A 10,620-nucleotide genomic window follows, 5' to 3' on the forward strand; every position below is an offset into this window, starting at 1 on the left:
CGTTTCATTAACAAAAAAAAAACATGGACGATGGAGACGTATCGAAACAGATTCAGCAAATGGTCGAATTCATTCGGCAAGAGGCCCTTGAAAAATCCAACGAAATCTCTGTCTCTGCTGAGGAGGTTTTTTCTTTATCATTACTCCCTTTCTTTTCATTTAAAGATGTTCTTGCTCCGAATGTTTATATAAATTCATTATTTTAAGTCCTTCAATCATTTCCTTTTCTATAACATGTTGTTGTTGGTTGGACATTATTTAAGTCCAATGAATTTTTACTCGTATCATATACTACCTCCGTTACACATTATTTGCAACGATTAGACATTTTTCCTCTCTACTTTATGTCAAATCATTGCAAATAATGTATAATAGAGGTAGTATATTTGTTTGCTTGTCAATTAATTAATGTAATCATAAAAATACATTGTCTTATTTGATGTTTCACTTATTCACATATATGATATATGAACGATTGGAAATTGGGTTACGTATGCTACATTTTTAGGAATTCAACATTGAGAAATTACAATTAGTTGAAGCTGAGAAGAAAAAGATTAGACAAGATTATGAGCGCAAGAATAAACAAGTAGAAGTCCGCAAAAAGATGTAAGCACCAACATCTATCATGTAATGTTACTTGAATCATTCTTTTTATCTGAATATAAATACTTACTGTTTGATTGATTCGGGTATGCAGTGAGTATTCGATGCAGCTAAATGCCTCGCGGATTAAGTTCTTACAAGCTCAAGACGAGATTGTGAATGACATGAAGGAAGCTGCTTCTAAGGAGCTTCTTCGTGTTTCCGACAACCCCAATGCTTACTCCTACAAGAAACTTCTCCAAGCCTTTTCTGATGACAAGAATCCCTACAACTACAACAAGCTTCTCCAAGCCTTGATTGTTCAGGTCCTATATCTTTTTTGTATTATTAGCTCGATTGGTTTTGGAATGAAAACTCTTTTAGTCTTCTAACTTGCTCTGGCATTCTTTTTAATGTTATTTATGTATGGCACCTATCCTTTATTTTCAGGGCTTACTACGCTTGAAGGAACCTTCTGTATTGTTACGCTGCAGGGAGATGGATAAGAAAGCGGTTGAGTATGTTCTTGAGGATTCTAAAAGGGAATATGCTGAAAAAGCTAAAGTACATGCACCCACGATTACCATTGATGATGTCTATCTCCCTCCACCCCCCTCTGCCTCACAAGAACATGGTCTCTCATGGTATCTCACCTCTTTCGCTTTGCCTCTAATTTTACCAAACACTGGAGCTTCCCTGATAATTGATACTGCATCCTTTTTTCTGTTTTAATTCCTAACTGCTTTGTATGATACACTTGCTTTCTTACAAGATATATATTGTGAGCCTCTAATAACTAATCTTTATGATACCTACAAGTAGGATTATATTATCATAGTGCTATGGTAATTGATTAGGTTTGCAAAATGATTTCTATGATATGTTATTAAGGTTCTACATGAGGTTTAGAGCAAGACATTTCTTGGAAATTGATGCTGTGGATTATACTTAATTAATCTGTAATTCAGACAAGTATCTTAGTTGGAGCACCCATTGCATACCATATCTTGTGTTGCTTGTGCTTATTATCTAAGTTTCAGTTGTTTCTTCTTGTGCTTGTAAGCTCGGGAGGAGTAGTGTTGGCTTCACATGATGGAAAGATAGTTTGTGAAAATACTTTGGATGCACGTCTAAATGTGGCATTTCAGCAGAAGTTACCTCAGGTCTGTACTTGTGACAAATGTTTTTTATGCTATTAACAAGAAACTTTATTGCAACAAGTGTGTAGCACCAAAAGAATTCTTGACAAGCTACTTATCTGATTCTAACTTTTCATTGTAGATACGCAAACACATTTTTGGATAGAGTTTGTATTGGGTCCTGGTGATAGAAGCAGGAGGATATTATTATCAAGCTTCATTCAATGGACACATATACAGTCCTTGATGCTTGCATATGAATTGCATTATCTCTGATTTGGCTTGCTAATAGGAAGCAAAATAATGTATTTATCAAGCCTAGAATAAACAAACATTCTGCTAACTCTTTGAATACCTCTTTTTTCATTTGGGAGAGTTTAAGAAAGCTTAATGTTACTTTGGAGAATGTAATAATTTCTAGAACAATACTTTGTAACTTCATTAAAGAAAAGATTGAGTTCAAGGCAATTAATAAATTGAATTTGTTTACTTGTCAGAAAAAATCATTTATTAGTCTATGCTTAAGCAGTTAAGCACATATAGGAGGCAAGATATTGGAGCATTCAACATACAATACAATAGTTTAGTATTAAAGCACTAATTTGTTGAAAATTCTGTACCTAGCTCGCTCATATCTCTGTTTCAGAAGCAGGAAAGTATGTTCAAATACCGGTTTGTCTTCAAGGCTCGAACACATAGGGCAGCCATAAAAAGGTACTTAAGCATGCTTTCCCTTCTGTAAATTATGACAATTACAAATTTGTTGGTGTATACACCATACATGCTCATGCGTTTGGATGGCAAAGGTCTTATGGTGTTTATTAGGATGCCAAAGCCTTACCATTTTGGATATAGAAGCTGCAGTAAGAAGGTAAAGTGCTCAAATATTTATCATATATGCTAATTACAGAACTATCATAAAGTTTGACCTGATATATCACCATGTTTTCTTGAGCTCCATGTCTTGATCTTCTGTTTACTGCATTCCACCCGGCAGTAGCTTCTGAATCCACCTGATTATCCTAAGAAACCGAGTGCCTTCGACTACGTGCAGTTTTTCCTTTCCTTCCTGATTTTTGCCGCTTGTTTCCCATTGGAGTGCTAAAAATCCCAATCTTCCCTATTCCTTTTGAGAGTGAAGTTAAGAATGTCTTACCATTTCCTGACTTGCCCAACATATCTTGTTTCATGCAAGTCTGCTCCTTCTCCAAATCATTGAGCCTCATTCTCAACCTCGAGATCTCAAGCTTCAGTTCTCGGTTCTCCCTCCTCAAGGATGCATATGTATCTCTGGGGGACATTGCAGCACTTGGGATGCCGCTGCTAATTTTTTGGGAGAACAATGCATCTCCTGAACTTCCTGACATGCTATTCTTCAATCGAAGCTGCTCAAAATAGAGAACTCTTACTGTCATTTGAACTGGGAGCCGATCATTCTGTGCAGCATGGTTGCAAGCTTCATGTGAGAGCTTTTGGCAGTCAATGTATTTGCACAACTTATTGCGTACATCTTCAGATATAATAGGGTGAGCCTGCACAGGCAAATTATTTTTTGACAGGTCCAGAGGCTAAAAAAAAAAGGCATCAGTTTTGTATTTTGAAGTACCTTGAGATAGATGTCAAGTGCTCTGTAAAGCCCATCATCAATGACTCGGGCATAATCCGGCAAAGCCTCAATAATAGCAGTGAACTTTTGCAGTGACAGGTAAGGATCAGGGGCAATTTCTGCTAGGTATGCATCAATAAGGCGTCCAACCTTCAATAGAGAACCATGGGTGGGAGAGCCAAAACCTTGAGATTCATACCCACTTAGATCTTCAGTAGTTTCTTCGTCTTCCATCCGCTGAAGGAAGTTTGCCAGAATTCTGCAGACTGTGTCAACATCAAACAAGGAATCTCCCTTGTGAACAGACGGGATAAGCAGATCATCAAGAGAAACCATTTCTAGCCGACAACCAACCCGCCTCTCCAGCTCAAGCCTGCAGGAGATGTTGGCATCCACTATGATTGCCATCCTTAATAAACCAAACAGGAAACTAAGAGGAATTGGTGAAGATTTCGATTTCTCTGTTGGAAGAAGATCAACAAGAGCCTCAATAATCACCTTCTGGTCATGCTCTTGTGTGCCACAATGTGGTCTTAACCTTGCTGGATTCCATATCTGAAGTTTTCCAATGCCCTTTAACCATTCTTGTGCATAATGCATCAATGACGCGATGATACTGCAAGTATCAACACATGCTTTCACCATAGCCGAGATAACCTGCTGATAGAAATCTATCCTCAGTACTGACAGATCTTCAACCCACCATTCAATGTAGCCTGCAGTTTCTTTTAATTCTGCCGAGTCATCCTCATGGCAACTTACATGTGAAAAACCCGAAGCCAGCTGCTCTCTGCACGCGTTGGCAGCAATGGCATTCGCACATTTGCTTGGAATTCCCACCTCTTCAACCATAGAAATAGGTAGGGACTCACAAGCAGAGAGAAGTTCAACACATTTCTCAATACTCTGAACAACCACCTCGTCAAGATAAGCTTCCGTTCTTACAATGAGGTTCTCTTGGTGATAGTCTTCTGTCATTTCCAAGTACTGAGCAGCACAGCGCAAGTAGGCCACATTGGCTGCTGTAATCTCAAAGTTCATGCCGTAGCAGAACTTGGCAGCGAGCTCGAATGCTTGGGAGCCCCCTGGTAGGTTGTGAAGCTCCAACTTAGAGACCTTTGAGTCCTTGGAATCTGCAATCATTTTTCTGATTTTGCCACTCCGAGTGACTAGGGGAAACTATAATATAAATCCACAAATCAAACAGTAGAGTCATGTCAGACAGCTCGGTACATTTGATTACAGATACAAACTAATATTGATAGCTAGCAAGCTGAAACAAAAGAAGTGATACTAGGAGAATTGACCTTGTGCAGTAGAAAGGATTCGCCATCAACGACAACAGTAATGTCCCCAGCAACGTCCTGAAAGATGCTGCTAGCAGCAATGGAAGTAATAGATCATAACATACATGAATACAGTATTAACATTATTGTTAAGATCAAAATTCATAATACTAGTTTGAATGATAAAACACATAAACCAATTCTTTGAAGTAATAGATACAACATGAAACATGAATTTAATTTAGAAAATTACCGGTTATTTAAAGTATTGCATAGCTTGGAATCAGATAAAGGATGAGGAGAGAGTTGGTGTTTGTCTTCTGCTACCATTTTTGAATTTGCTCTATCTTTAATACAAATAATAATTCTTTCTCTATTTTCCTTCCTCAATCATTTCACACTCATTGGTATCTTCTTCTTCTTCTTTGGGCTAAATTGTAGTATTGAAAAGAAAGAGGAAATGATGGGAAAATCTTTGTTGGTATGTTCTGGAGCTTCAATCTTGAGTCTCTGTCTGACTGACTGTTGCTTTTGCTTTCTCTTTCTCGTTTTTTTGATTTCACTTTGGAAGCTTTTTGTCTCACAATTACATCCCCATTATTATCCTATTTATTGCCTCATTTATCACCCTCCCCACCACTTACTTCTTTCTCTCAAATTACTTTCAAATTTTACATTCAAATTTTACTTATAGCTACAGCTTAGAGTTTGTGCCACTGCGACAACATGTCATCGATTTAATTTTAAATCATCTTTACATATTCCGTTTTATAAGTAGGATCTTGCTAACGAGCGTCCTAGGACATTAATTAGATTAGGAATAATTCCGGGGGCGGTCATTAGCTTTTGCCTTATAAGTATAGGGAGAGATAAAGCTTAGACTATGAAAGCTACGACAATATGTCATCAGTTATAAATCATCTTTAAAATATAGGGAGAATTATGTAACAGTCTGCTCAAATGAAGCCCTATTTTTCATTAAAATTAACTGATCGGAAAATGAAATGACAAAAATTCTTATAGGGATTATTGATAAATCATTAGTCTACTACAAATCATTTGTATTTAATTATTGTTTAAAATGAAAAGGAATGGAGAGTGGGGACAAAGGTGTGAAGGTAGGGAGAGGGAGCTCCGGAACTCAAGAAAATAATAGTGAAAGTGAATAATGGGTTTGTGGGGATGTCTTAATATTTAAGGGTATGAGAATGGGAAAGTACACATGCCATTGTCCCTTTAATCTTTATGGATAAACATTTTTATTCTTTTGTTGTTGACTGGATCACCAAACAACCATTTTTTCTTCTTTTTTGCTAACATTTTTAGGGATGATCCAAAAAATTCCTTCCTTAATCTCACGCCTTCTCTTCTTCTCTACCTTTTTTGGATCCCAATAAATGCTTAATTAATCACTTTATTGCCTCTCATCTAAATTAGAATGAACTCTATTGTCAAAAAAAAAAAAAAAATTAGAATGAACTTAACTAGCTAAGTACTCTACTAATATTCAAGATTCTTACTTTTATTTTGGGTTTACTCTACTTCTAGCTTGTCAATTGTCATGTCTATTAGGCTACTTTCATTTTAATTGCCAAAGTATATGCTGAGATGACAATTACAAGTTAGTGTTTGTCATATCTCACTGAATTTGTAACTTGTTTACGTTTAGATCTTACACTTAGACATATGAAAATATAATGCATGCATGATGGTAAATTATAATACGAAAAAAACATACAATTGTATGTGAGACATTTTAGGTTTATATTCCCTTATACTTATATATGTGATGAAGAGCAAATTCTTCATCGCATACTCTATTGGAGTTGTAATGCAAATCGAAGAATGTTACTCTTGAGCTCAATCAGACAATTTGGTGATAGCTCACTAAAAAAAAAGTTTAGTTTTATGTGGCAAGAACAAGCTATAGCTCGCTGGCAGTGCCACCTTGCGCGTAAGGTGGAGGCTTGTGTGCTCTTAAAAAATTGATTAAAGAGACATATCGAGCCTTAAATTTGTTCTTTAGGACTATTTAATATGAGTTGATAAAACTAAATTGAATTAAATAGAACCGAAGTGAAATGAAAATAAGTCGAAAAGAACATAGCGTTATTGTCAAATTCAAAACTTGTAGGGTCCCACTCCTGGTTGAGTAATGAGGAATTGAGGATGGGTGAGTAAAGGGATTGAATGAAGGAAAGCGTGCGTGTTGTGGTACACAGACACTACCGCTGTAGTCACTGTAAATTTCATCCTCAACAATGAACAATTCAGCAATTATGCACGCTTCATCTTCAATTGCCCTTTCCCTTTCTTCTCGGTATGTATTATGCGTTTTACTATGTTCCCCCTTTTCTTTTCTATGTTTTCTAATTTCCCTTCAATCTTAACTTGTTGCAGGGCCCCTGCTCTTACTCAATCTCAACAACTGTTCTTCTCTCATCTCAATTTCAATCTCAATCTCAATCCCAATTATTTTTCTGGATTCTCTACCACAGGTTCTTTTCCCTACTATTTGCTTGATTAATTTTAAGTTGTTCAACTAATTAATTCTCGATCTCAAACTGCAGGAACCAAAAAGCTTAGATTTTGTAGCCTCAAGCTCAAGGCTAGTTTTTGGGAATCCATCCGATCTGGGTATCTTCTTTCCCATCTCAATTTCATTCTTTCTTTTGATGTAATGTTGAATTTTTTATTAGACTAGGAAAGGATTAAATTAATTACTAAAATTTCTTTGGAGTAGGATCATAGCAACTGTATGTATATTGGATATAGATGATAATGCAAATGCATCAAGGTTGGTTTAATTGACAATAGAAGATGAGGGAGGCCCATGAAGAAACTTATGTCCCTAGGTTCTACTATTGTGCTCTTAGACTCTGGAACCATATTATTGTTCCATTGTTAGCTCTTTGGGTCTTGTGTTTGTTTTAAAAAAATGTTGAGTTTTTATTAATAGAGGAAGAGGAAGGACCTCCTCTTAACACCTATTAGATGAGAGGAACACCTGTGTTGTACAAATAATAGTGAGGCTTGGTTGGTTATAGGTGGATAGATAGGGGGTTTAGTTGATAAAAAATATGGATAGAAAAAGTTGATATTAGGGCTTTGTCGATTTTAAGTGAATAGATAAAGGTAAATTGAGACTTGTAAATAAGGACATAATTTGTGGACGAAATGAGAATTCTATTTGGGGATGGAGGGAGTAAATTGTATGCTGAGTATTTGGAGATGGTGTGATACCTTCTCCCGTAATGCTTAAGTTGTGTTTTCTTTAATGAAATCTGAATAAGTAGATAACATGCTTGCTGTTACAGAATCTTGAAAAACAATACAACACAAGTTATTGAACCAACAATTCCCACTGAAGAAGAGGAAGAGCCTTTGCCTGAAGAATTTGTGCTTGCTGAAAAATCTCAAACAGATGGGTCTGTTGAACAAATAATCTTTTCTTCTGGTGGAGATGTTGATTTGTATGACCTACAGGCATTATGTGATAAGGTGATTGTGGGGCTTTTCTTAAAAATTTCCAAGAGGGATGGATTATTGCTAAACACAAAAGAAAAGTAGTCATTGTCAGGGAGTGAGTATGTTTTGTCTGGCTACCATTAAACTATCTATTGAGTAAATTCACTGCTTGACTGTACTCTGTCACCTCGACAGGTAGGTTGGCCCCGTAGGCCACTCTCAAAACTTGGTGCAGCTTTGAAAAATAGCTACATGGTTGCCACACTGCATTCTGTTCGTAAATCACCTGATGCAGGTAATTTGTAGATGCATCAAATTTCTAACAACCCGACCCTGCCTAAAGTTGGCTGTATTTTGGGTGGAAATTGTGCATAATACCCCCAATACCCTTACTCTAACCCACTTCTTTGTATAAGTAAATGATGGACATCTTATTCTATTGTGCAAAGTTATCTGACAGAAGGTGATGACTACAAGACGCTCATTGGAATGGCTCGTGCTACTTCTGATCATGCCTTCAATGCTACAATTTGGGATGTTCTTGTTGATCCATCTTACCAGGTATCTTTTGACTGGAGATTAAGTGAGATTTATTTATTAATGTGGTTATCTGCATGCATTTAGACTACTATGGGGAAGGTTGAGTTGGATGGGTGTTCAATGTTCAAATTTTTGTGAAGCTAGGTGCTTTCTTATTAATCTACAACATATTGATCACTAAAGACAAGGGGAGAATTTTGTAGATGCTAAACAAATGTGTCTGACTTGGCTAGTTTTATCACAGATTATCTCTGTAAAATTCTCAAGCTATATACTATATGTGTAACCGAATCATCAAGAGGGTGAAACTGTGCATAATTTGCTAACATATCCCCCTCCTATCTTATATGACTAAAAGAGAAAAACTGTGAATGTAAGCAATCTTAATCTTGTATGAGCTGTACCGAACTTGAATATAAGTCAACTGTCATGGTTAACTTATTGAGTTCTGCAAAATTCATCTTTGACTATTATTTGCTCAAATATATGTTTTTTTTTATTTGAATAAATGTAGATGACCAAAACTAAACTTGTTTATCTTAGGTTGCAATTTTCCAACTAGTCAATTAAAATTTATAGTTATATATTGTTATCAAAATCAAGATAAAATTTGGAACTTTTGACTAGGAAAATTCACTACAATTTTATTTTGGCTTAAGCAAGTATTTGCTGAACATAGAAGTAGGATCATGCATAGCTTGTGCAATAAAGTTTGTGCCTTTTTTTTTATGCTACTGAATTAGCTGTTTGTGTTACTGGAGTATAGCTTGTCTTGCAATTTGCATATGAGGTCCTTAGAGAAGTCTCAGAATGTCAGCCTAATGTGGGTTTATGCATGCAATCTATCTGGATATATAGCTTTGCTGCAAGTTAGTGTTCTAATATGTGCAAGATTCAGAATGACCAGGTCTACGTGTTTACTTATTACTTTATCAGGTCATGTATCTTCATTACAAAAATCTTAATCTCTTTATCTGTAAGGCTAGGGCGGGGTGGGTATGGTTATCAAATAGCACTTGAGGTTCCTTGAGCCTGAGCCATTTTGCATAACCTTCCTTGATGTGTGGGCGTGTGGCGGACAAATTTGTTGTGTCACTGGCTTGTTTGTGTGTGTGTGTGTTGTGTGTTTCCTGACGGAAGCTGGACACTGTATATTAGGTGCATAACAGTACACCATCTGTCTGGTTCTGATGTAGGGTCAAGGGCTTGGAAAGGCTCTTGTGGAGAAGATGATAAGGGCTCTGTTACAGAGGGATATTGGCAACATTTCTCTCTTTGCAGATAGTAAAGGTAATATTTTCATTATACAAACACTGAAAAGATATGCATTACTAACTGCAATGACAAGCTAAGCTCTATGAAAGTGGTTTCACATGAAGATATCGTGTGAAACAAGGATAATTTGTTCTTCCCCTTTTCAAGTATTCCTTGGGATATTGTTCGTGTTGTATCTGACTTGTTTTCTAGCTAAGTAATTGAATTCTGACATTGACATATTTATGTTCATTGCAGTTGTTGACTTCTATCAAAATTTAGGATTTGAACCAGATCCAGAGGGAATCAAGGGAATGTTCTGGCACCCCAAGTAATAGTTCATGGAAGATGAAGGTGAAACGTGGTACAATAAGCAGTGATATGATAGCACTTTGCTGAACTAGGTTGTGGTAGTGATCGATGTGTAAAAATGTTATGTTCTTCGTTCTTATCAAGTTTTGGTTATGGTTCTGTACGAGATTACGAATGTGTATATCAAAGATTATAAAGGAAGTTCCAGGACTAACTTCATGTATGCAACAAGAAGCCCATAGGCCATAGTAGTAATTGGGCTGTGGAGAAAGTGGGAAACGTACCATGACATATTGACATTGAACCTACAATTAGGATCACGCAATAATCTCCCACATGGCCACATTACACCAACGCCTTCGAGCACCAATTTTTATTATTAAAGTCATAGAGAATTTATAATTGCCAATCAATGAAAACAAATTTAACA

General features: G+C 36.5%; 3 protein-coding genes across 3 annotated transcripts; 2 read left to right on the top strand and 1 right to left on the bottom strand.

Moving 5' to 3' along the window:
- The first annotated feature begins 23 nt into the window (after positions 1–23).
- On the top strand, positions 24–1,890 carry LOC145617719 (V-type proton ATPase subunit E1-like). Its single transcript, XM_081672461.1, has 6 exons — positions 24–125; positions 509–609; positions 701–911; positions 1,036–1,229; positions 1,649–1,748; positions 1,867–1,890. Exons 1-6 carry the CDS (start codon positions 24–26, stop codon positions 1,888–1,890), a joined length of 732 nt encoding a protein of 243 aa, XP_081528587.1.
- A 453-nt stretch (positions 1,891–2,343) lies between these two features.
- LOC145618166 (putative BTB/POZ domain-containing protein At3g08660) lies at positions 2,344–5,026 on the bottom strand. The gene is made up of 4 exons (XM_081672956.1): positions 4,870–5,026; positions 4,638–4,704; positions 3,331–4,509; positions 2,344–3,256 (listed from the first exon to the last, which is right to left on the bottom strand). The coding sequence occupies exons 1-4, from the start codon at positions 4,944–4,946 to the stop codon at positions 2,747–2,749; spliced, it is 1,833 nt and encodes a 610-aa protein (XP_081529082.1). The 5' UTR covers positions 4,947–5,026; the 3' UTR covers positions 2,344–2,746.
- A 1,755-nt stretch (positions 5,027–6,781) lies between these two features.
- Positions 6,782–10,404, top strand: LOC145617412 (histone acetyltransferase TAP1-like). The gene is made up of 8 exons (XM_081672114.1): positions 6,782–6,936; positions 7,017–7,114; positions 7,187–7,253; positions 7,934–8,117; positions 8,280–8,379; positions 8,545–8,645; positions 9,821–9,914; positions 10,137–10,404. Exons 1-8 carry the CDS (start codon positions 6,878–6,880, stop codon positions 10,211–10,213), a joined length of 780 nt encoding a protein of 259 aa, XP_081528240.1. The 5' UTR covers positions 6,782–6,877; the 3' UTR covers positions 10,214–10,404.
- The last annotated feature ends 216 nt before the right edge of the window (positions 10,405–10,620 follow it).

This window comes from Chenopodium album, chromosome 26 (assembly GCF_948465745.1).
Source record: "Chenopodium album chromosome 26, dcCheAlbu1.1, whole genome shotgun sequence".
Lineage (NCBI taxonomy): Eukaryota > Viridiplantae > Streptophyta > Magnoliopsida > Caryophyllales > Amaranthaceae > Chenopodium > Chenopodium album.